Consider the following 26,735-nt stretch of genomic DNA (forward strand, 5'->3'; position numbering starts at 1 on the left):
GTCAAATATCTCGTTATCTGTTCATGTTAAATTGAGTAAGGAAATACATCCTTACACTTTGGTTTCGTAGTCCTTCCAGGCTTTATCAAAAGGCTTTTTCAGGTCCTGTGAAAACAAAACAAAGACAAATGATGAGCAATGCTAAGATGAATATCACTAAATAAAAAAACAGTGATGACTTCAGACACTTGATCAACAGTCAGAATGACAAACGAGAACGTTTACCAGTCATGATACAAATGTGCAGGTTTGATTAAAGGTCTACAGGTGAAGACTGAATGAAACCTGATGAAGGGAGGGAAGGAAACTTAATCTGAATTAAAAAGGTTAGTAATGAGTACCTGAACAGCAGGTAGTGAGTCAGAACTCACCTCTTTGTCTTTTCATTGTATTACTGGGAGAATGTACAACACATGTGATTGATTCCCTCATGGTAATGACCAGGGAACCTCATTTTAACTTTACTGCAGAGCCACTTTTGTCTCTAGTGTGATGGAATATTGAACCACCAACTGAAAATGTTTGACAAAGTTTTTAACAAGAAAACCTCAAGAACAAGCAGGAAAGGATTGGTATTAGTTTTTTTTAGCAATCAATAAGAACATCAACAACTACAAAGGTGCAGCAAAGCAGCTAATAAATCAGCTTGTTTTCAAGACCATTGATCCATTAGTTTCACCTACAACAGGAGAATCTATGGTGTAAAACAACTTTCAACTGCAGCGAGTTTCAAAGCTGCTCCAAGAACATTTCTATTCATGTTCCTCCGAGACAAAACCTCAAACCTCAGGGACACAACCTGTCCAGCTCCTTGTCCCCCGAGACAGGAAGACGTCCATCAGTGGTGCCGAGTGACCTTCAGTGTGTGTGTGTGTGTGTGTGTGTGTGTGTGTGTCATTGTCTGACTGTAACTCTGGTCTCTTAGCGTTTGGTCTGAAAGGTCCTCAGCTGCTGGAGCAGAACTCTGAGGTGCTGCTGATTAAATGTGATCAGGACGGACAAACGTAGACGTGACTGTGACATTGGCCAACAAACAGTTAATTGTACACTAATAAAACCAGAATGTCATGAACATGTTCTGTTTTTTACAGAGCGACAATAAAAGGTAATGAGAAGAGCAGTGCAGCATTAACAGACTTCATGTTAACAAGAACTGACGTTTCTCACTATTTGTCTCTCGTCCAGCTGGAAGACAATAGAGGATCCAGAGAGGACTGGTCCTCAGTGGACCTCCTGGAGGACCAGCCTGTGACTCAGGTCCACTGTGGACCAAGTCAAGAGCCACTCAGCCCTTCACCCTTCACCCAGCCCTTCACTCAGCCCTTCACCCAGCCCTTCACTCAGCCCTTCACCCAGCCCTTCACTCAGCCCTTCACCCTTCACCCAGCCCTTCACTCAGCCCTTCACCCTTCACCCAGCCCTTCACTCAGCCCTTCACCCAGCCCTTCACCCAGCCCTTCACCCAGCCCTTCACCCAGCCCTTCACTCAGCCCTTCGCCCTTCACTCAGCCCTTCACCCTTCACTCAGCCCTTCACCCAGCCCTTCGCCCTTCACCCAGCCCTTCACCCTTCACTCAGCCCTTCACTCAGTCCTTCACTCAGTCCTTCACTCAGCCCTTCACCCTTCACTCAGTCCTTCACTCAGCCCTTCACCCTTCACTCAGCCCTTCACTCAGCCCTTCACCCTTCACCCAGCCCTTCACCCAGCCCTTCACTCAGCCCTTCACTCAGCCCTTCACCCTTCACTCAGCCCTTCACTCAGCCCTTCACCCTTCACTCAGTCCTTCACTCAGCCCTTCACCCAGCCCTTCACTCAGCCCTTCACTCAGCCCTTCACTCAGCCATTCACTCAGCCATTCACTCTTCACCAAGCCCTTCACTCAGCCCTTCACTCAGCCCTTCACTCAGCCCTTCACTCAGCCCTTCACTCAGCCCTTCACTCAGCCCTTCACTCAGCTCTAGAGCACACACCAGCAGCAGAAAGAGTCTAAAGGTTGTAAAAACACCAGCAGCCAGAGAAAGAAAGGCAGAACGGGGTGATGAAGAAAGGAGAGGAAGCTGCTGGCAGAATTCAGTCCAGGTCAACAGAGAGAGGAAGGAAATGTCAGAGCCTCCGAGAGCAGAGGAACTGGAACAATGGCTAAAAATACCTTGTATGGAGGGCAGAGGAGAACCGGGGCTCTGGGCTACGTCACCCTCTGGGCTACACCCCCTCTGCTCTGGGCTACAACACCCCCCACAAACATCAAGCATGCCTACAGAGCGACCCCCCTCCCCCACCTCGGACTATCAGACCACCTCTCCCTGATGCTCTTCCCAGCCTACACCCCCCTCAGGAGGCAAACAACCCCAGCGATCCAGACCATCACAGCCTGGCCCGAAGATGCTCTCCTCCAGCTACAGGACTGCTTTGTCAGCACTGAGTGGAGTATCTTTGAAGATCAGAATCTGGACACATACACTGAGTCTGTCCTCTTCTACATTAAGTGCTGTGTAGGAAACGTCCCAGAGGAAAGATGCATCCGGGTACAGGAAGCCCTGGATGACAACTGAAGTCCAGACCCTGATCAGAGCCCGAAATACAGCCTTCAGGAAGGGCGATCGGGTTCTCTACAGCACCGCCAGAGCTCACCTGAGGAGAGGCATCAAAAAGGCCAAAGACTCTTTCAAGAGAAAAATAGAAGGATACCTGACGGAGAACGGGTCAGATGTGGAAGGCCTCCAGGCCCTGACCCACTACAAAGGCCAACCCTCTCCCACGCCCCCCATCAGCTGCATCAGCAGCCTGGCAGAGGAGTTGAACCACTTCTTTACCCGGTTGGAGACCTCCACCACACACCTGAAGACACTGCCTCCCCCTGACTCCAGCACCCCACCTCTATCCCTCCAGGAGCACGAGGTGAGGAACAATCTACGGGCAGTGAACTCCAGGAAAGCTGCTGGTCCCGATGGTATCCCGGGGTGGTGATCAAAGCATGTGCAGACCAACTGGCAGGGATCCTCACCACACTGTTCAATCTCTCCCTGACACATGCCACCGTCCCCACATGTCTGAAGGCCTCCACCATCATCCCCATCCCCAAACAAACTGCCATAGACAGCCTAAATGATTACAGACCAATAGCTCTGACGCCTGTAATCATGAAGTGTTTAGAGCGATCAGTCTCCCAGCACGTCAGAGACCGCCTCCCTCGCTCCTTCGACCCCCACCAGGTTGCCTACAGGGCAAACCGGTCCACGGAGGATGCCATCGCCATCACAGTTCACAATGCTCGGAGCCACCTGGAGACCAGTAAGAGCTACGTGAGGATGCTCTTCGTGGACTATAGCTCCGCGTTTAACACCATCATCCCGGACATTCTCCTCAGCAAACTCCTGCAGCTCCAGATCCCCCCCCCCCCACCCCCCCACCTGCAACTAGATTAAAAACTTCCTGTCCAGTCGCCCACAGTTTGTGAAACTCGGCCCCCACCACTCCTCCACACTCAGCACCGGATCCCCTCAAGGCTACGTCCTAAGCCCTCTACTATACGCCCTGTACACATATGACTACCCGACCCACCCAACCAACCGCATTATTAAATATGCGGACGACACCACCGTGGTCGGTCTTATCCATGGGGGGGATGAGACAGCGTAGAGAAACTGTGTCTGGAGCTCGGACAACAACCTGACCCTGAACGTCCAGAAGACAAACGAGCTCATCATGGACTTCAGAAAAAACAGACAGGACCACACCCCCCTCCTCTTAAACGGAGGACAGGTGAAAACTGTCACCACCTTCAGGTTTCTGGGCCCCACATCTCCTCCGACTGCTCCTGGACATCCAACATCAGGACCCTGGTGAAGAAGCTCAGCAGCGGCTGGACTTCCTGAGAGTCCTCAGGAAAAACAACCTGGACCCCAAGCTTCTGCTGGCCTTCTACCACTCCTCTGTGGAGAGCATCCTAACCCCCTCCCTGAGTGTGGAGAGCATCCTAACCCCCTCCCTGAGTGTGGAGAGCATCCTAAGTGAGTGTGGCGGTGCAGAGGGTCATAAACACTGCCCACCCTTGAACATATCTCCTCATCCTGCTGCCTCAGGAGAATCAGGTCCATCACCGCCGACCCCGCTCACCCTGCTCACCCCCCCCCCCCCCCCCCCCCCGTTTGACCTGTTGCCCTCTGGGAGACGCTACAGGTCAATCAAGTCCGGCACCAGCAGGCTGAGAAACAGTTTTTGCCCCTGGGCGATCAGGTCCGCCAATGAATATGGACACACTCATACAGATAGACTGCCATCAGTCATCAGTGGAGGATGGGGGGGTCGACGGAGGATGGGGGGGGTCGACGGAGGATGGGGGGGTCGACGGAGGACGGGGGGGTCGACGGAGGACGGGGGGGTCGACGGAGGACGGGGGGGTCGACGGAGGATGAGGGCATCGATGGAGGATGGGGGGGTCGACGGAGGATGGGGGGGTCGACGGAGGATGGGGGGGTCGACGCAGGATGGGGGGGTCGACGCAGGATGGGGGGGTCGACGGAGGATGGGGGGGTCGACGCAGGATGGGGGGGTCGACGGAGGATGGGGGGTTGACGCAGGATGGGGTTTCGACAGAGTCCTGACATCATGCCGGGTCCGTTCTAAAGTCTAAAGTGGGGTCTACCTTGGTGTTCTACCCTGGTGTTCCAGCTCTGGTTCTACCCTGGTGTTCCAGCTCCGGTTCTACCCTGGTGTTCCAGCTCCGGTTCTACCCTGGTGTTCCAGCTCTGGTTCTACCCTGGTGTTCCAGCTCTGAGGTGAATCCAGTCTCACCTCCTGCCTCTTGTGTCTTTTCCCTCAGCGACTGAGCTCACGATGGTGAACAAGCTGAGAAATGACATCTTGTAGCTGGATTCCAGTTTGGTGGACCGACGCTCCCTGCAGGTGAGGAGGTTGTTCTGGGAGGCAGGTGAGGAGGTTGTTATGGGAGGAGGTTGTTATGGGAGGCAGGTGAGGAGGTTGTTATGGGAGGCAGGTGAGGAGGTTGTTATGGGAGGCAGGTGAGGAGGTTGTTATGGGAGGCAGGTGAGGAGGTTGTTATGGGAGGCAGGTGAGGAGGTTGTTATGGGAGGCAGGAGAGGAGGTTGTTATGGGAGGCAGGAGAGGAGGTTGTTATGGGAGGCAGGTGAGGAGGTTGTTCTGGGAGGCAGGTGAGGAGGTTGTTATGGGAGGCAGGTGAGGAGGTTGTTATGGGAGGCAGGTGAGGAGGTTGTTCTGGGAGGCAGGTGAGGAGGTTGTTCTGGGAGGCAGGTGAGGAGGTTGTTCTGGGAGGCAGGTGAGGAGGTTGTTCTGGGAGGCAGGTGAGGAGGTTGTTCTGGGAGGCAGGTGAGGAGGTTGTTCTGGGAGGCAGGTGAGGAGGTTGTTCTGGGAGGCAGGTGAGGAGGTTGTTCTGGGAGGCAGGTGAGGAGGTTGTTCTGGGAGGCAGGTGAGGAGGTTGTTATGGGAGGCAGGTGAGGAGGTTGTTCTGGGAGGCAGGTGAGGAGGTTGTTATGGGAGGCAGGTGAGGAGGTTGTTCTGGGAGGCAGGAGAGGAGGTTGTTCTGGGAGGCAGGTGAGGAGGTTGTTCTGGGAGGCAGGCCTCCCTGAGCAGCGCCGCTAGCGGCGGGGAACCTCGGCTCAGAGGAAACCAGGGTCACGGTGCAGCCAGGAAGTCTAAACGAGCCACTGTTAGAGGAGAGCCTCAAAACCCCACAATGCATCTGAACTGAGAGAACATGGGGGGAATTGATTCAAGAGTTTTTCAACTAAACGTACAAAACACTTCTGTAAGGGAACAACAGGTCCGTGTGACTTTATCTGACGCTTCTCAGTCACATGTGGATGGTGGCATGAATCTAAGTTGCTCATGTTAGATTGCCGGCTTCCTGCTGCACAGCATGCTAACAGCTACTTCTTCCCCTGAGAGGATCACGACAGAGTGACGACGGCGTGGAGGGAAGAAACCCGGACGGAAAACCTGCAGGGCAACAAGCAGGAAGTCACTTTATCTGTCAACTCAGCATCTTTCTCTTCTCCACATGATCAAACTGTCTGGATCTGTGGGACACTTCCACTATGTGTGTGTGTGTGTGTGTGTGTGTGTGTGTGTGTGTGTGTGTGTGTGTGTGTGTGTGTGTGTGTGTGTGTGTGTGTGTGTGTGTGTGTGTGTGTGTGTGTGTGTGTGTGTGTGTGTGTGTGTGTGTGTCAGTGTGTGTCAGTGTGTGTGTGTGTGTGTGTGTGTGTCAGTGTGTGTCAGTGTGTGTCAGTGTGTGTGTCAGTGTGTGTGTCAGTGTGTGTGTGTGTGTGTCAGTGTGTGTCAGTGTGTGTGTCAGTGTGTCAGTGTGTGTCAGTGTGTGTCAGTGTGTGTCAGTGTGTCAGTGTGTCAGTGTGTGTGTGTCAGTGTGTGTCAGTGTGTGTGTGTGTGTCAGTGTGTGTCAGTGTGTCCTGAGGTTTAAGAATCAGTAACAGCTCATTAGCACAGTGAGGATCATCGAGGGCTAATGAGCAATAAGCAGGGAAACATTACAGATGTGACAGGGTAACACGGGGGGGGGGGGGGGAGAGAGGCAGGTATGGAGGGAGGGAGGGAGGGAGGGAGGGAGGGAGGGAGAGAGGCAGGTATGGAGGGAGGGAGGGAGGGAGGGAGGGAGAGAGGCAGGTGTGGAGGGAGGGAGGGAGGGAGGGAGGGAGAGAGGCAGGTATGGAGGGAGGGAGGGAGGGAGGGAGGGAGGGAGAGAGGCAGGTATGGAGGGAGGGAGGGAGGGAGGGAGGGAGAGAGGCAGGTATGGAGGGAGGGAGGGAGGGAGGGGGGGAGGGAGGGAGAGAGGCAGGTATGGAGGGAGGGAGGGAGGGAGAGAGGCAGGTATGGAGGGAGGGAGGGAGGGAGGGAGGGAGAGAGGCAGGTATGGAGGCAGGTATGGAGGGAGAGAGGGAGGGAGAGAGGCAGGTATGGAGGGAGGGAGGGAGGGAGGTGGGGAGGGAGGGTGGGAGGTAAGGAGGGAGGGAGGGAGGCGGGGAGGGAGGGAGGGAGGGATGCAGAGTTAAAACAACCACAAGAAGACAAAGGAAGGAAATGTCAGAGTAGAAAAACTGACGGCAGCTGAAAGGAGAAACCAGGAGAAACAAGAGGAGAAACACGAGGAGAAACCAGGAGAAACCAGGAGAAACAAGAGGAGAAACCAGGAGAAACAAGAGGAGAAACCAGGAGAAACCAGGAGAAACACGAGGAGAAACAAGAGGAGAAACCAGGAGAAACACGAGGAGAAACCAGGAGAAACAAGAGGAGAAACCAGGAGAAACAAGAGGAGAAACCAGGAGAAACACGAGGAGAAACAAGAGGAGAAACCAGGAGAAACACGAGGAGAAACACGAGGAGAAACCAGGAGAAACCAGGAGAAACACGAGGAGAAACCAGGAGAAACCAGGAGAAACCAGAGGAGAGCGACAGTTGACAGGTGGAGTCACTGCCAAGTGGCTGGGGTCACAGAGACGACGGCTGTCTCCATGGCAACCAGCCTCATTAGAGCCCAGTGAACCACATCATACCTCAATGGAAACTCAAGGCAGTCATGTGACTCAGGAGCAGGTCAGTAAGTGATGACATTAGAGACCAGCGAGTCTGGAAGCAGAGGAACGTTCTAGAACAATATCTACACCTCATTAGAGACCAGCGAGTCTGGAAGCAGAGGAACGTTCTAGAACAATATCTACACCTCATTAGAGAACAGAGAGTCTGGAAGCAGAGGAACATTCTAGAACAATATCTACACCTCATTAGAGACCAGCGAGTCTGGAAGCAGAGGAACGTTCTAGAACAATATCTACGCCTCATTAGAGACCAGCGAGTCTGGAAGCAGAGGAACGTTCTAGAACAATATCTACGCCTCATTAGAGACCAGCGAGTCTGGAAGCAGAGGAACGTTCTAGAACAATATCTACGCCTCATTAGAGACCAGCGAGTCTGGAAGCAGAGGAACGTTCTAGAACAATATCTACGCCTCATTAGAGACCAGCGAGTCTGGAAGCAGAGGAACGTTCTAGAACAATATCTACGCCTCATTAGAGACCAGCGAGTCTGGAAGCAGAGGAACGTTCTAGAACAATATCTACGCCTCATTAGAGAACAGCGAGTCTGGAAGCAGAGGAACGTTCTAGAACAATATCTACACCTCATTAGAGAACAGAGAGTCTGGAAGCAGAGGAACGTTCTAGAACAATATCTACACCTCATTAGAGACCAGCGAGTCTGGAAGCAGACGAACGTTCTAGAACAATATCTACACCTCATTAGAGACCAGCGAGTCTGGAAGCAGAGGAACGTTCTAGAACAATATCTACGCCTCATTAGAGAACAGCGAGTCTGGAAGCAGAGGAACGTTCTAGAACAATATCTACACCTCATTAGAGACCAGCGAGTCTGGAAGCAGAGGAACGTTCTAGAACAATATCTACGCCTCATTAGAGAACAGTGAGTCTGAAAGCAGAGGAACGTTCTAGAACAATATCTACACCTCATTAGAGAACAGTGAGTCTGGAAGCAGAGGAACGTTCTAGAACAATATCTACACCTCATTGAAGAACAGGGAGTCTGAAAGCAGAGGAACGTTCTAGAACAATATCTACGCCTCATTAGAGAACAGTGAGTCTGGAAGCAGAGGAACGTTCTAGAACAATATCTACACCTCATTGGAGAACCGTGAGTCTGGAAGCAGAGGAACGTTCTAGAACAATATCTACACCTCAAGCTGCTGACGGACTCAACTATCAATACTGATTTGCTCAAAGCTGGAACATCTGCTGGTTTTCTTCACAGGTTCTATGAATAGTGTAAATATGATAATGTTGCGTATCAAAGCGATCCCTCAGCCTAAATAACATGTACCAATGAATAAATGAAGGTTAAAAGTGCTGAGAAACCACTTCAGAGGAACAAGTTTTCAATACAGCCACATTGAAAACAAATGACTTTCATGACGGAGTTTTTGTCTTGATCCGTTAACAACCAGCTGTTTATTAACTAAACTGGACAAAGAACCATTGAACAAGTCCAGTTTAAGCACGTTTAAACTACAACCAAGTCCTTTCACTTACTTCTGAAGGTTCTTCTTAGAAGAACATTCAACATATTGCCAAACTATTTGCTCGACCTTCACATGCACATGAATGACATCCTGTTCTTAACCACAGGATTTAATATGACGTTGGTCCTCAGCAGCTCCAACAGCATCACCTCTTCTGGGAATGCTTTCCACGGGTGGAGGAGTGTTGTGGGGTGTTGTGGGGTGTTGTCCTGGGGCATCAGGGACCCTGACGGCCTGGCCCAGTCTCTGTTTAATTCATCCTGAAGGGGTTCTGTCCGGCTCAGGTCGGGACTCTGCAGGAGTCAAACTGGATCCTCCAGGTCTTTGTGGACCTGCTTTGTGCAGCGGTCATGTTGGAACAGGACGGGATCGTCTGCAAACTGTTCCCACATGGTAGGAAAAGCAAAGCTGCTCAAAAGCTCTTCCAGCTTCTTTGACTGGAACTCAGGGGTCGAGTCCGACTCTCCAGAGACAAGCCACACCGTAATACCCTACATTTTACATTTGAATCCACACGCTTATACTTCCTGCTGGGTGTACCGTCATGCAACAAGATGCCAATATTAGCGGTCTTACCCCTTTGACCCCCTTCAGGTCTCCTTTCAACAGGCTGTCCAAGGGGAAGGTGATGATGTTGTTCATGTTCTGGAACTGGAGGGAGATGAAGACACACAGGAAGGTTTGAAGAGCAGCAGACTGACCGTCAGGCAGAGAATCACGACTGACATCCTGGAACCCTGTAATGCTTCTTTCTCCGATACAGAGCTTAGAATCCTCCGTCTCACCAAACATCACTGGATGCGACAAGCCTTACAGAGGAGGGTCAGACTTACGGGCCCACAGTTCAGAAGATCTACTAGTAAAAATAAAGCACAATAACGTCTGAATAACCAGACCTCCTTGTGTCATTTTGGTCATTTATTGTTGAAGAAAACCTGAACAAAAAAGGAGTTAAAAAAATGACAGATATTTATTTAATCCACTTTTGTTCATACAGTTGTCAAGGTCTTCCTCAGTTTCTTATTCATTTCCTCTGACAGGCGTTTTGCAGAGAAAAATATATATAAAAGATGTGTTTTCTACATATATTTTCAAAGAACACATTTTGTTGGTTGAAGTCTAAAAAAGTGGGTCTGGACTGAATGACGGTGGGAAAACATGGTTCCCAGCTGAGCTGGAGGACACAGACCAGTCCCTGCAGGTCCTCACTGAACCCCCCCTGGACTCACCAGGTTTTTGAAGAGCGCCGTGAGCTCCTTGGTGAAGACGGAGAACTTGAGGAAGGCTGATCCCAGGTCAGGGTCGTCTCTGTACACACAGTTCTCTCCAAACTTCTCCAGAGCCTGGGTGTACTGCTCCTCGTTCTCCACGTGAGCTGGGAACACAAGGGGGTGTTGGGATCAAACCAAGGTCCAACATCTGGTTTTACTAGTCCAACATCAGTCTCTGGACATTAATAATGCCTGTTGGTCTTTATCAGACCTCTATTAACCGGACTGCCAGAGGTTTCCATGGTCTCTATTGATCCTCACACTCCTGCAAGAGACGAATCCTGAGAGCATCACTGATGAGCAGAGTGGAGCATTCAGCTCATCTTCATCAAGTGCCGCAATACAAACTGTTTAGTCGAGTGAAAAACATACTAAGGTTTATTAGACATTCATGAAAAGGTTTGATGTTCAATATAATTCTGTGACACCATGAATTTCTACGTGGTTTACAAATGACAGCCACTTGTAACCTTTATGAGGAAGATTCATCTGAACCCTTTCATTTGTTTAGTCCTCTTTCTTTCTGCATGTCACACAGTGAACAGTGAACCTCCACCTCAAGGTTGGCTTGCCTACAAACTATTGATCCAAATCACTGAGTGTCCTGCAACTATCCTCTGCAGTGCTCCAGAACAAACACGAGATACAACACTGAGACATAATTCAGTGAAAACTTGAAGGAGACTGCAGAGCCCAGCTGCCGAACCCTGACCCTAACCCTAACCCTGACCCTACCCCTAACCCTGACCCTACCCCTAACCCTGACCCTACCCCTAATCCCTGACCCTGACCCTAACCCTGACCCTACCCCTAATCCCTGACCCTGACCATACCCCTGACTCTAACCCTACCTCTGACCCCTGACCTCAGGGTGGTAGTAGGCAGTGCTAGTTTTAATAAGCTCACACCAGGTTAACCCAGGTGACCGGGCAGGACCAGGGATGCAGTGCCAGGTGACTGTTGCTATGACAACACAGAGGGAAACAAGAGAGGATGGATGGTGATAAGATAGTAAATGGGGATAAAAAAATACAGAAGATGAAGAGAATTGATTTGATTTACTCAAAACTCCGTCTGGATGCTGAGAAGCATCTGACGGGGGAACGGGACATCACACGTGTGTGTGTGTGTGTGTGTGTGTGTGTGTGTGTGTGTGTGTGTGTGTGTGTGTGTGTGTGTGTGTGTGTGTGTGTGTGTGTGTGTGTGTGTGTGTGTGTGTGTGTGTGTGTGGTTTGAGGGTGAGGGGAGATGACGGGGCTCACGACACATTTAGGTTGTGTTCAGTGATCATACAGTACCATTAATGTTTGTTTTGAATTACAATGTGATTCTAATGTTACTTGTATATTTTGAACACTGTCCATTTCAAAATGGTTAATGTATATTTGTATGCATGTGTATAACATGATACAGTATCCTTGTACTCTCTTACTGTACAAAAGTATCTTCATGTAAATGTGTATAAGGATGTTGGTGATCATTGTTTTTGTCTGGATGTCACACCTCTGCTCAAGAAAACAGGAAGACAAAACATGAAGAAACATAAGGAGAACACACACACACACACAAACACACACACACCAGACAAATCAGGTTTGACCCACAATCCAACAGGTGAGCTGAAGACACACTATGAGAGGGTGAACCTCGCCAGCAGCCTGCAGACTGAGAGGAACTGCAACTGAAGCTCAGTCGTCATGGAAACATGGAGATTCCAACACAGAGGGAAACAGGTGACATGTCATGGTACAAGAAGAGACGTTTCTAGATCAACCTGCAGTCCAAACAAGGTTCTCCACCTTTTAAAAGACTGGAAGCTTCTATGGAAGAAACACCAGCAGTGGAATGTCTTCAAACTGGGTCCAGGAACCACTGTGGTCTGGAATTCAGAGCAGCAGAGCAGCAGAGCAGCAGAGCAGAGCAGCAGAGCAGAGCAGCAGAGCAGCAGAGCAGCAGCAGTTAGTCCCGTATCCCCCAGAAGAACTCTAGGTTCTCAGTACTGCCCCCTGGAGGTTCTAGGTCTTCTAACAGTAGAATGGAGGCGGAGCCTTCAGTTCTCCAGCTCCGTCTGGTGGAACCAGATCAGTTAGAGAGGCTGAGACAGTCCGTACCTTTAAGACCAGACTCTTTTCTATTTACTAAAGTTTACAGTTAGGGCTGCTTTAAAACACCCTCTGCCCACCTCTATCTACCTCTCTCTCACTCTATGTCTCTCTCTTTCTCTCTCTACACCTCTCTCTCTACTTTCTCTACCTCTCTCTACCCAGGCCAGGGTCTGTTTCTTGTCGATGACCCGAATCAAGGTTTGTTCCTCTCCTCTCCTCTCCTCTCCTGACTGTGTTGTATTTGGTGCTACATAAATAAAGTTGGATTGAATTGAATTACAACGACCAAAGTACAAAGATATTCTTCAACGCCGGCTGATTCATCACAGTTTTCAGAATGTTTGATGTGCAGCTCTACACCTGAGGCCTGCAGTAGAGTCACATGACCCGGTAACCAGGGGTTAACTAACCCTGACCCAGGGAAGAGGAAGAGAAACGGACAGAGGCCACGTTTTCTAACGTTTACTCAGAAAACATGACTGACTTGGAAAATGTTGACGAAATATTTCCACAACTTGATGTTGACGTTTTGAGGCTCGGGGGTTTGTGGGTAAACAATCAACAGCCTTCTTCCTGAAAACCTCCATTTCATGGCAGATTCTCCTCAAAGGTGGAAGTCGACATCACACCAGGGCCTTTTCTCTTCAGTATATCAATAAATAATAACTAACATCCTCCACATGGACACGGTTCCCAAACCTCCTACAAAAACTGCTTTATCAGCAAAAAGGGATATTTTTGGAGCAAATAAACACATTTGTGGATTTCAAGAAGGATTGGGATGATATGAAAATATGAAAAACCCCCAACAGGATGAAACCTGTGGACGACAGCTGTTTCACTGGTTTACAGTTCTATGGGAGGAATGTTGATCCAAATGAACAAGGACTGTTAGAGTGACCTTCACAGGTACAGTGACCTTCACAGGGGGGCAGTGACCTTCACAGGTACAGTGACCTTCACAGTGGTACGTGACCTTCACAGGTACGGTGACCTTCACAGGGGTGCTTAAACATTATTATCATTATTGTTGATTTTATATGAGGCAGTAATAAACTCCTCTACAGTAAAGTAGGTTTTCTCTCTACAGACGACTTGAGGTCAGTAGAAGGTGAGAAAAGAAGCAGGACAAAGTCTTTTAGTTCATGTGGACAATGTGGGTCTCTAATAATCTAGTTCTATCTTTAAACCATGTGGATAATTTGGGTCTCTAATAAACTAGTTCTATCTTTAAACCATGTGGACAATGTGGGTCTCTAATAAACTAGTTCTATCTTTAAACCATGTGGACAATGTGGGTCTCTAATAAACTAGCTCTATCTTTAAACCATGTGGACAATGTGGGTCTCTAATAATCTAGTTGTATCTTTAAACCATGTGGACAATGTGGGTCTCTAATAAACTAGTTCTATCTTTAAACCATGTGGACAATGTGGGTCTCTAATAAACTAGTTCAATCTTTAAACCATGTGGACAATGTGGGTCTCTAATAAACTAGTTCTATCTTTAAACCATGTGGACAATGTGGGTCTCTAATAAACTAGTTCTATCTTTAAACCATGTGGACAATGTGGGTCTCTAATAAACTAGTTCTATCTTTAAACCATGTGGACAATGTGGGTCTCTAATAAACTAGTTCAATCTTTAAACCATGTGGACAATGTGGGTCTCTAATAATCTAGTTCTATCTTTAAACCATGTGGACAATGTGGGTCTCTAATAAACTAGTTCTATCTTTAAACCATGTGGACAATGTGGGTCTCTAATAAACTAGTTCTATCTTTAAACCATGTGGACAATGTGGGTCTCTAATAAACTAGTTCTATCTTTAAACCATGTGGACAATGTGGGTCTCTAATAAACTAGTTCTATCTTTAAACCATGTGGACAATGTGGGTCTCTAATAAACTAGTTCTATCTTTAAACCATGTGGACAATGTGGGTCTCTAATAAACTAGTTCTATCTTTAAACCATGTGGACAATGTGGGTCTCTAATAAACTAGTTCTATCTTTAAACCATGTGGACAATGTGGGTCTCTAATAAACTAGTTCTATCTTTAAACCATGTGGACAATGTGGGTCTCTAATAAACTAGTTCTATCTTTAAACCATGTGGACAATGTGGGTCTCTAATAAACTAGTTGTATCTTTAAACCATGTGGACAATGTGGGTCTCTAATAATCTAGTTCTGTCTTTAAACCATGTGGACAATGTGGGTCTCTAAAAAACTAGTTCTATCTTTAAACCATGTGGACAATGTGGGTCTCTAACAAACTAGCTCTATCTTTAAACCATGTGGACAATGTGAGGGTTTGAGTGACGTCATGGTCGCTAATAAACTAGTTCTATCTTTAAACCATGTGGACAATGTGGGTCTCTAATAATCTAGTTCTATCTTTAAACCATGTGGACAATGTGGGTCTCTAATAAACTAGTTCTATCTTTAAACCATGTGGACAATGTGGGTCTCTAATAAACTAGTTCTATCTTTAAACCATGTGGACAATGTGGGTCTCTAATAAACTAGTTCTATCTTTAAACCATGTGGACAATGTGGGTCTCTAATAAACTAGTTCTATCTTTAAACCATGTGGACAATGTGGGTCTCTAATAATCTAGTTCTGTCTTTAAACCATGTGGACAATGTGGGTCTCTAATAATCTAGTTCTATCTTTAAACCATGTGGACAATGTGGGGGTCTGAGTGATGTCATGGTCTCTAATAAACTAGTTCTATGTTTAAACACAATCACTTTATTCATCCTGGAGAACTTATTTATCAAGCAGCTCCACCCATTGGGACTATTTCAGGGAGTTTAGGGTGGAGGAGGACGCAGCTCCACCCACTGGGACTATTTCCAGGGAGTTTAGGGTGGAAGAGGATGCAGCTCCACCCACTGGGACTATTTCAGGGAGTTTAGGGTGGAGGAGGACGCAGCTCCACCCATCGGGACTATTTCAGGGAGTTTAGGGTGGAGGAGGACGCAGCTTGACGGAGGAGTGAATCTCCTGCTCCAGGGAGGAGCTGCTGTGTTGGTGTCGTCTCCTCCACCCTCCTCGCTGAACTGGCTTTTTAACATGGTGGCGTCCTGCGGCAGAGCGCCGCCTCGCTGGACGACGGCTTCACAAACATCCACGATGCTTTGTGGGGTTTTGGGTGTAAAATACATCCAAAAACCAACATGTTGTCATGAAAGGTTTGACAGACAGACACAGTGCTGCTATGCTAGCCTCCTAGTTGGCTGCAAACTGTGGAATGGATTTCCTGACTCATGACTCTACGTCTCATTGAGACCCGCCTCCGCTCAGGAAATCCAGTCCACAGTTTGCAGCCAGCAGAGCAGCAGGGAAACACTGGAGTCTTTCAGCAGCAGTAAAGCAGACGAGGCTTCACGGATCAGAAAACTCAGCAGGTTGGATCGGAAATTTCTGATCCGTGAATTAAGTTGATATCGGAACCCGATACTGGATCAGACCCATCCTTAATTTGTTCCTTTATTGTCATTTTCCTCAAAGCACAACGAAATAAAAAACAAAAAACAACAATAGCATTTCCAAATAGCTGCAACATTCTTCTGACCTTTGGTTTTTTCCATTCAAGCACCTTGACTGTATTTCCACTGAAGCCCCAGGAATACTTTGTTTTGTATAAGAATCAACATGAAGATACTAAAGTGTAAAGAGAGCGTTTATGGTGTTTTGTCCACATGTTAATTTCACCTTGTTACTGATCAAATGTATCATGTACTAGTTTTCATGTCATTCATTATACCTTCAAGAAAAAGTGAAAAAAAAACCCAGAAACTACTAGGAACATTCAATGAATATACCATTAATATCTGAAAAGAGAAGAACTGCATCCTTCACCTTATGCAGATGATTCATTTATGTATAAGTTTCATTTAACTCCAGGTATCATGTAAACACCTGTTTTCACTGTACAGGAGTGTGTGTGTGTGTGTGTGTGTGTGTGTGTGTGTGTGTGTGTGTGTGTGTGTGCACGTGTGTGTGTGTGTGTGTCCCTCCCAGCTGTTACTTGTGCAGTCTGGATCAGACAGCTGTCCCTCCTGCCTGAACAGGGCTCACACTGTTCTCAAAAAGACGTGTTCAGCACATTGTTCAGACCCCCCCTCTACTACCCCCCCCCCCCCACCCGTCTCTCTCCCAGCGGGTTTCTGTCAAACAAAAGACACTGAAAACACCCAACATGGCACCGCCTGCCACAATGACCCTGCTAATAACACTAAAACACACACACACACACACACACACACACACACACACACACACACACACACACACACACACACACACACACACACACACACACACACACACACACACACACACACACACACACACACACACACACACACACACACACACACACACACACACACACACAGTGGGTAAAGTGTATTGTAAAGAAGCTGATTATATGAGTATTCATTTGAATAAAGAGCTCAGTGCTTCTCAGTAAATAATACTGTTGGTGTCTGACAGTGACTCAATAATGAGCAGACAAGCTTTTGAAGAACTCCAGTTATGTCCAGGTTATTTTCTTAGCCAGGAAAGCTTGATTTTACTCAATTTAATGAAGAAATAATGGTTGTTATTAATACTATATTACACTACAGTACAATTCCAAAGTAACTTAACAAGAGGGTTGAACATAAGACAAACAAATGTTAAGGTGGGATTTTACAATGATCCATTAATGTTAACATTGATTTCTATTGTTTGTTGGAGTTTAATCAGAAAATCTGTGTGATCTAACAACTACAGTACGTGATATAAAAGGTAACACAGAACTCTTCAACTGCATTCTCATTCAAAAAAGAGAGTTTTTTCTGTTACAGCCTCCCTCAAGGTTGAACTCGTCTGACAAACGCTGCATAATTAGTCAAATGAGAGTCAAAGGTTGTGTTTCAAAGGGACGTCCTTCTGTCTGGAGACATGAAAGACATGAAAGCAGTGAAGGAGACGAGGACTCACCCAGACCAGACGAGTAGATGGCCTTCACAGACTTCTTCATCTTGTACAGGACACTGCGATCCACATCCAGGGCCTGAACACACAATTCACTTCACTCAATACTCTGGTTTACATAACAATTACACTGTTTGCAGTACATAAGAATTCAGTTTTCTTAACGGGATGGTTGCACCTCCTCGACAGACCACGTACAACAAATCACTGTTTTGTACCCAATAGTACTCGTTAATCCCAGTCTTATTCCATGTTTAAAACTTTGTCAGTTTGCTTTTCACTCTATTTCAACAATGTAAAGAAATGATTCCGTGTATGTATCATTAGGAATAGGAACCCTATGGCGGTACACGTTAGGTCTTCAGCATGGTCCAAGCCTCACGACCATACATTCTAGTTTTCACTACTTCGTTGGGCAGCCTCGTCATTATTGCTGCTGCCGCTGGCCTGATCCTCTTAATGCACTTTATTTGTGACATTTGAGGCCCGTTTACACAACATTTAACGTGAAAACACCCAATGCGTTAAAAAAGGAGTGTGTTCACACTTCAGCAGCAGACAGTTAGGAGGGTGAGTGAGTTCACCACTACCTGTATCTGGTCAACCATCTACATGATCTGTACCCATATCTGTACTCGGAGTGGGTGGGGCCTAACCAGAAGTGGGCGTGGTTTGAGTGAAACTGGGTGGGGCTTAAATTGGTACATTATTTTAAGTCTGAAATTGATATGGATTGATGAGAAATTGCTTTATTTATTGTTGATATGAAAACTATTTAGAGAACCGCCTCAGAGATTCAATGTTTTATATATAGAATAGCACAAATTATATAAAGCTTAATTTGTCATATTTATTATATTATATTCATTTTTCTGAACAGCCATATGCAATAAATTAATATAGGCTACTATGTGTGTTCAGCTATATGTGTGTATGTGTGTCAGTGGCCTGTAAGACTGTTTATATTTTAATGACGTGTGAACCTGGTGATTCATGTAAACATCCAGTGGTGGTAAACAGGAAATAATGTGTCATCTTGTTCACTGTGTTCTTCTCAAAAGCACCGCGATCAGTACGATAAAGTTTCCACCTGACTTTACACCAGCAGCCACACTAAGAGCAAGCACACGGTAAAAACAACCAGACCAGAGTGGAGGAAGTGACGACGAGACACGAGTCGTTTTCAGCTCCGTCTTGTTTCCCAACTTGTAGGTTAGGAAACAAGTTCACCAAGCAGGTTTTCATTTTCTTATACAAGGCTTTATCCTGTGACTTAATTCAAATGAAAAAGAAAATGACGTTTAAGTTTTAATTTTCAAAAGACACTCCAGCAAATAGTCACCAAAATTCCTTTTGAAATGTTAAATTAGAAAATTAAAATGCATTAGCAGAAATGCCTTTCCATTTCAAGGCTCTGGCTGCATTACCTGACTCATAAGTTAAAGTGTCCCTGAAATAATTCTATTAAAATACACCAGTATTTAGCATTATTTTCCCCCTTTCGAATGATATATGACACACCAATGACAATCACACCACTATCTTGCTCTTGAGCGCCGAACGTCTAAATATGCCTTTAAATCTCCCGCCCTGTGAATCTGACCTAGTTTTCCCAACTTGCCGTAGTTTTGCGCTGTGACGTATGAGGGGTTATTTACTTCCGCCCACAACAGCTGATCGTAGTGTCTTGTTTACATGTGCTCTGCATTATCGCGTTATTTAGCAGTTTTTTAGAGTCATGCCTAAGCGTTGTGTTGCGGCTGGGTTTTCCCAAATGCCCAGTCCGTCTGTAAGTGTCCATAAATTCCCAAAAGATCAAACTTTGAGGAGATTATGGACAAAACAAGTGCAGCGCACTCGCTCCAACTGGACACCAACAGAGGCCTCCTATCTCTGCAGTCAACATTTCACAGATGACTGTTACGAAACAGCACCCGCAATCCGAGAGTCACTTGGTTTTGCTGTGAAGAGGAAACGTATCCTGAAACCTGGTTCTGTCCCCACCATTTTTAAACGGCTTTTTAACGGATTTTTAAACCCAACCTTCAGTAAGTCTTTTTAAAACCTGCTAAAACTTAAGACAAATAGACCAATAAACTTTGCAAAACACCCACTCTGACACAAGGGTAAATACCCGGTCACGCACAATATGTGCACACGGGTAAATACCCGGTCACGCACAATATGTGCACACGGGTAAATACCCGGTCACGCACAATATGTGCACACGGGTAAATACCCGGTCACGCACAATATGTACTCACGGGTAAATACCCGGTCACACACAATATGTACTCACGGCTCAAACATGTATGGTTGAACGCCTTGATTTTCTTCTAATTCTTCCTCCGATGATTCCTCTCCTTCATCTTCGTCCAAAACCAACGATACGTCACTTAAATCTTCGCTAACATCGCTCCTAGGTGCTTCTGTATCGCCAAACCCCTCCATTCTTCAATCAGCTGATGTTGTTTTGGCTGGGACATATAACCCCTCGTACGTCATATCCGGTCTAGCTCAGGCGGCTCACATTTATGGCCCGCAAATATACCGTCGTCTGCTGCATCATGTAAAGTCAATTAAAAGGGTCGGAATTCGGACTTTTATCTGGGAATGTTATATACCTTTCGAAAGCATATTTATTCTTCTTTCTAAAGATGAAATCTGAAAAACATTTCAGGGACACTTTAAATTAACAATAGTTCATTCAAACTGCATTTTCATTTCCTTACTCGGGTTGCACATTTTATGGCAGAACTCAAAAGAAAACCTAAAGAGGGGATTGTTTTTTCCTTTCCATGTCGCCCCGCAAAAAAGAATCACAATTCAAGTCCACTTAGAATTTCCAAGCTGCGCAGGAAAGTGACGTCAGAGACCGCGCTACTATTGTGCTGCACTTCTGATACACCAGGGGGCGCTGTGCATATTAGAGCTTGAGCAAGAGAAGAGACACGAGGGCAAAGCAGCTCTTTAAATGTTACTGATTCAGGAACAATTCTACTCATTCAATGTTACTGAAGGACTAGAATCACTTCATTAAAAACATGTGTTCACCAAATCACTCAATGCTTGTCGGGACCGTGAGCCACCGTACGTTCAGGGACCACCGTACGTTCAGGGACCACCGTACGTTCAGGGACCACCGTACGTTCGGGGACCACCGTACGTTCAGCCGTGGCCGCGGTACGTTCGGGGATCACCGTACGTTCAGCCGTGGCCGCGGTACGTTCAGCCGTGGCCACGGTACGTACCAAAGATCTATTTGAAATGTATCGACAGAAATGCTTTTTCATTTTCAGATTAAACTGCATTTTTTGACTCGTAAATAAAAAATTATGATCAATCATCCAAACTGCATTTTCATTTTCTTCTACAAGGCTGCTTATTCTGTGACTTAAGTAAAAAGAAAAAGAAGATGATATTTAAATTCAAATTTTCAAAAGATGCCCCAGCAAATGGTGCATTAGCAGAAATGCTTTTTCATTTCAAGGTTCTGGCTGCATAGTTTGACTCATAAATAAAATTATTATTGCATCAAACTGCCTTTTCATTTTCTTATTCAGGTTCAACATTTTGTAACAGAACTGAAAAGAAAGCGTAAAGAGAGTGTTGCTTTTAAGTTTTCATGTCCGCTGTGCAAAAAAAGAGCTCAATATTCAGCTTGACTTCACATTTCCAAGCGGAGCAGGAGAGACGTCAGCAGCCGCTTGGCTTCCTCTGACTGCATCTGATGGTGGAACCAGGAAGAGAGGAACCAGGTGGCAGAGGCACATTGTCAGATTCTCTCATAGCGAGGGAACGTTGCTTGTTCAGGGATCTGCTCGCGTGCTGTGAGGTTTTGCAGTCACTGGACATGCGGTGGTCCCTGACACTTCAGACACTAGGAGGCGCTGTTTGATGCAGCCTCGCCATTTTGCTCCATCTGACTCAATGATAAATGTTGCTTGAAATCGCGGTTGAAAAAAAAAAATGACTCCATTGTTCTCTCTCGTCAAAAAGGTCATGTCTTATGGAATTTTCCCCACATATGTTACATCGTCTTGTTCGGCAGGTTCTTGTCGCGCTTCTGACCTGCTCATTTTGTGGCTCAGGGTCACGGTTTAGCCACAATCGGGAACTTGTTCAGAGTGTTCTGTCACGGCGGATTTTGAGGAGAAATTTTGGATTTCACCTGTATTTGAAGGGAGGAGGGAGGAGGCGTTTGGAAATAATTTGAGGGCTTATAAAAACGAAACCACTCAATAATGAAGCAAAGTGTTCTAGATTATTGATCAAGAGAGTGTCCTCTGTCTCATCACACTATTTTGAAGCCGATACGACCTTCGCCCTCAGAAGAGATATCGTTTATGTGAGGGCCATTTTTGGGTGAAACTCTTATTTCGAAAGGCAAATTCAAAAAGGAAAAGGCACTTCCTGTTGGATTTCATTTCGGGGTATCGATGTGTGATTTGTGGGTGAGACGAACAATTGAGTTTTCATTTGATCTGCCGACGACATTCCTACGGGCTGTGATCGCTATTTTAGTGTTTTTTAGTGGCTGCTGTAGTTTTTCTAGGTGGCACTAGAGATCACATTTTGGCACTCTGGGGCTTGATTTTTAAATGTCCTTATCATTTCCGCCAGTCTTGATGAGTGTGCAAAATTTCATGAGCTTTTGAGCGAGTTTACTGGGTCAAATTAGGGCTAATAACCGAATTTCAGAAGGCGTCCGGATTCCCTGACGTACGAAATAGAACAGGGTCCTGCCTCCTGTGGAGGCCTGGCCCTAATAAACCACCTCTGTCCATTCTACCAATATCTTAAATTATGTCAACAAGGGTAATATAGTGTATAAAGACCTCAATAGGATATGCGTGCATTATCCGAACGTCTGATGAGGGCGGCGAATTAGAAGGAAGGTGTTATTAATTTGATTAGTTGGGTTTCTCTGTTAAAAGCGCCTGGACATGACTGTGGTGTGTGTGGTGCTACATAAATAAAGCTGAATTGAATGAACAGACTTCATTTTATGCTGTACAGATTTAAACGATCTATTGTTTTGTGCTGAGTGCCTGCAACATGTGGTGTGTACAGTAGTGTGAGCACATTATCCCCACTCTCACTGGGTGCAATGTATTATTCAAGACCAAGCTAAGAATAGACCTGAGCTGCCTCATTAGCCACACACACACACACACACACACACACACACACACACACACACACACACACACACACACACACACACACACACACACACACACACACACACACACACACACACACACACACACACACACACACACACACACACACACACACACACACAGCTGGAACAAAGCGCCACTATGTTGGTGACGACTGAGCCAGTCTATTGGGATGAGGGGGATTTTAGGAAATGAGTTTTTTGGGGCTTTATTAACTCCGTCCGCTCCGACGGGTCAAGGCCGGCGCCACTTGGCGGCCCGGCTCGCCGTCTCACCGACACACATCACATCTCTCTCCATGCCCAAAGCAAGGACACACAAAGCTTCCCATTCACCAGCACACACACTACACTGTACACTCCCCATGGTGGACGCCGTCCTCTCTGCAACAGAGCGGGACGTGAAGACAAAACTTATTGAATCCATACATTCTGTTGTTAATAGGTGCAGCACTCCGTTTTCCCCAGACTGGTGTTTCCTCCACTCCAACACAACCGGGACAGAGAGACGAGACTTTGAAAGGAACATGACGGATCAATGAAGTATCATAGGATGGAAGGCCGTCAGAACACGGAGAACACAGAGCTCAAAGAAAAGACAAGAACACTGACAATGTGCTCTTTCACTCTGGTCAATGGCGGCGCCAAGGGGCAACCTATAAAGTGTGAGGGGGGAGGAGCCAATCTGTTGGGATGTACAGATACACTGATACACTGCAAGACCTCAAAGAGGAACCCTGACATGCTGGCCTCATGAAAGACTGAGCTGATGAAGCCAAGGTCACATTAGCTGCTGTGTTGTCACTGTACTCCACTGTACCACAGCGTACTCCAGTGTATTCCAGTGTACTCCACTGTACCACACTGTACTCCACTGTACCACACTGTACCATAGTGTACTCCAATGTACCACAGTGTACTCCACTGTTCCCCACTGTACCACACTGTACTCCACCGTACCACACTGTACTCCGCTGTACTCCAGTGTACCACACTGTACTCCACTGTACCATAGTGTACTCCACTGTACTCCAGTGTACTCCACTGTACTCCAGTGTACCCCACTGTACCACAGTGTACTCCACCGTACCACACTGTACTCCACTGTACTCCACTGTACTCCAGTGTACTCCAGTGTACTCCTCTGTACCACACTGTACCACACTGTACTCCAGTGTACTCCAGTGTACTACACTGTACTACACTGTACCACACTGTACTCCACTGTACGCCACTGTACTCCACTGTACTCCACTGTACTCCAGTGTACCACAGTGGGCCAACAGTGGGTCTGTGTTCAATAGAAAGTCAGGATTCAGCAGGACCTCAGGCCTCTCAGGGAGAAACCCCGGCTCAGGGTCCAGCATCCACCTGTCTGTCCATCGTTAAAGTGTCTGTGTCCTACTGTCAGTCCATTTTCAGTGTGTCTCCTTATTTCTACTATTATTTCTATTGCAGACTGTGACTACGAGGCTGCAGTGTGTCAGCATGGAGAGCCTGCAGTGCAGCAGGGAGTTCCAGAGAGCAGTTCTAGACCCTGTCCTGTTTACTCTGTACACATCACACTACTAAAGCTACTCAGGAGTCCTGCTGCATTCAAGTAGTGATGATCCTGCGGTTGTGACATGTGGACAGAACGACAGGGAGCTGCTGGAGGCCTTCACTGACTAGAGCGGTAAAACGAGCTCTTCTACACCACCAGGCCAAGGACATGGTACTACACCTCACCTCCATCAGTGACCAGGGTCTGACGGAGCTTGATAAAAAAACAGGCTTGATGAACAGAGAGTGTCTGGACTTTGTAAACTGTGGTAAAGTATCACACCAGGGGCAGACGAAAAGACATCATGACCATTCCAACCATGTTCTGCACAGTCTGCTGGTGAGCAGGGTTTTTAGTCAGTCCTGGTCCAGATAGACCCTTTGACTCGCCCACAAGCAGCCACTCTGTTCTTTTCACCTTCCTACAGCAACAGTTTACCTGCAGTGGTCGGAGGAAATGTGGTATATTTGGCTCCAGCACTTCCTGGAGGAGAGTTTTCAGAACATGTCCAGAACTGGATCAGCTGCAAAACTTCTAATGAAGCAAATGTGGGAACTGTAAGCAAGATATTCTGATTTATACGCTTTTATATTACCTTTATAGCACCAGCCTGGTTAGTCTGAAACAGCTGATCCCACATTTCTTTGGTTTATTGTGAGCTATTGTTAATTTCTGCTAAGTTGTGCTGATAGAAACTGTAGATCAAATGGAGGCTTTGCAGAGTCTGAGGTGTGTCTGGGCTTGATAATAGTGAGGTGATCTTTGTATTTATTTCTATGATTAAATGGAGGTTCAGGATATTCTCATGTCTGCTGCTAATTATGATCATTAGCAGAGGATAATGAAATGATCTGATCTCAGTGTGACATGTACTTAGTTAGATCAGTGTAGAGTCACTCAGCTGGTCTGATTAGTCATTGATTTGCTGTTAAAACACACATTTCTTTGTAAAGAAAATATTGAGTGCAGCTGATGAACATACTGAGACAATGTGTTTTACTAACTTTCTGAAACGTCCTGCTGCAGCAGCAGAGTCACAACTTCTTCAGGAGTTTCTCCTTCTGCTCACATTCTGCTTCTTATTGGTTTGGTTGAACAGAGTTTCTCCTTAACTTAGCAACAGATAGAATGGAAACAATGGCACATGGCATGAGGAGAGGAAGCACTTCCTCCTCTTCCCAAGATGGGCATGTGGGCGGAGCCAGTCCAGCTCCTGAAACCCTGCAGGTTCTGAATGAGGCTCAATGATCAAATATTCAACTGGCTGGAAATCAAGGACAAGTTGGATTTGGGACAAAAAACTCTGAATAAAAAGTTTCTGGACCAATAGGAAGAATGTGAAAGTGTTGAAAGGTTGTGTGATATGACTCTTTTAAAATGTTCCAATGAAGTGTTGGTGTGGAGCAATGAAGGGCAATCAGTCAACCTTTCCTCAATTTCAATACAAGCTTTTCTCCTGAAGCTTGGCTTTTTCACACTAAACACTGCAAACTGATCCCAGTGTCATCAACATCCACCTAATTTGGTTGTTTGTACTCTGAAATCTCAACATATGTGTTTACAGAAGTTCACCTCCAGACAGCAGGCCCTGGTAACAGTAACACCTAAAAATAAAGCTACAAGCCTTTTCACAGCAGAGCCTCACCAAATTAAAAGAAGCCGCTAAGTAAAAAGAGGATTTGGGAACTGTGGGTTTGTTCCTTCAACTCCTGGTACATGACTCATCTGCTGCATGTGCCATTATCCCAGCAGCCATATCGACCCTACACCGCCACACGGGCAAGTCCCACTCACATTACACAGGTTGAAAACAAACCCAAAATCAGAACCTCCATCTCGTTCTGCTCTGCCAAACAAATCAGGCCACAGCGGGGTGTTTTCTTAGTGGACTGATATGACCTGCAGCTCTGCTCTGGAACATTACATGATCTCCAGGTACACAGAAGAAGAGCACTCTGGACAGGATCAGCATTGATTACTCTTTTGCACAATGTACAGATCGATCAACGTTAATGCAATCTCAGGATTTCATACGTGGGAAACAGTTTGAATGAAAGACAAGAAGCTTTGCCTCTTGGATCTCAGTGACATGATGGTGATGAGAGGTGAAACACAGCTGAGGTGCTTTATAGCAGCCGAGTGTTGCAGAGCATCAAGTAGACTGTCAGGGAGACACACAAGATGCTATAATGTTAAGGATTGGAACAATGATATGAGTTGTGACGAATACAAACTCTTGTTCAGATGAAGTTAAAGTATCTTTACATTGACATATGTCAGAATCTTTGAATCTTCAAATAGAATCCTCAGTTTTAACTTGAAAACTGTGTGAATAAGTCAGACATGAACCTGGTATTCTCTGCAGATTATCCTTGCTCGCACTCGTCTCTTCCACATCACAACAACTTCCTCTGTCCTCACACACTTTGTAAGGTCACACCACTCCATCTCCTGGTGGGGGGGGCTAAAACCCAGCATGGCTCCAGGATTGGTCAGATTTGTTACACACAGAGCATGAATGTACATATATGGCAACAACGTATCACCGTTGTGTTTCCTTC

At 46.5% G+C, this 26,735-nt stretch overlaps 1 protein-coding gene across 1 annotated transcript in view; it reads right to left on the reverse strand.

Moving 5' to 3' along the window:
- Positions 1-26,735, reverse strand: part of asap2a (ArfGAP with SH3 domain, ankyrin repeat and PH domain 2a) — a 106,531-nt gene that overhangs the window by 46,799 nt on the left and 32,997 nt on the right. Inside the window, 4 exon segments of the mRNA XM_080512723.1 lie at positions 56-105; positions 9,657-9,731; positions 10,310-10,455; positions 17,453-17,525. Of these exon segments, the coding sequence (XP_080368849.1) occupies positions 56-105; positions 9,657-9,731; positions 10,310-10,455; positions 17,453-17,525 (344 nt within the window).

Source organism: Blennius ocellaris, assembly GCF_963422515.1.
Source record: "Blennius ocellaris genome assembly, chromosome: 17".
In the NCBI taxonomy this organism is placed as follows: domain Eukaryota; kingdom Metazoa; phylum Chordata; class Actinopteri; order Blenniiformes; family Blenniidae; genus Blennius; species Blennius ocellaris.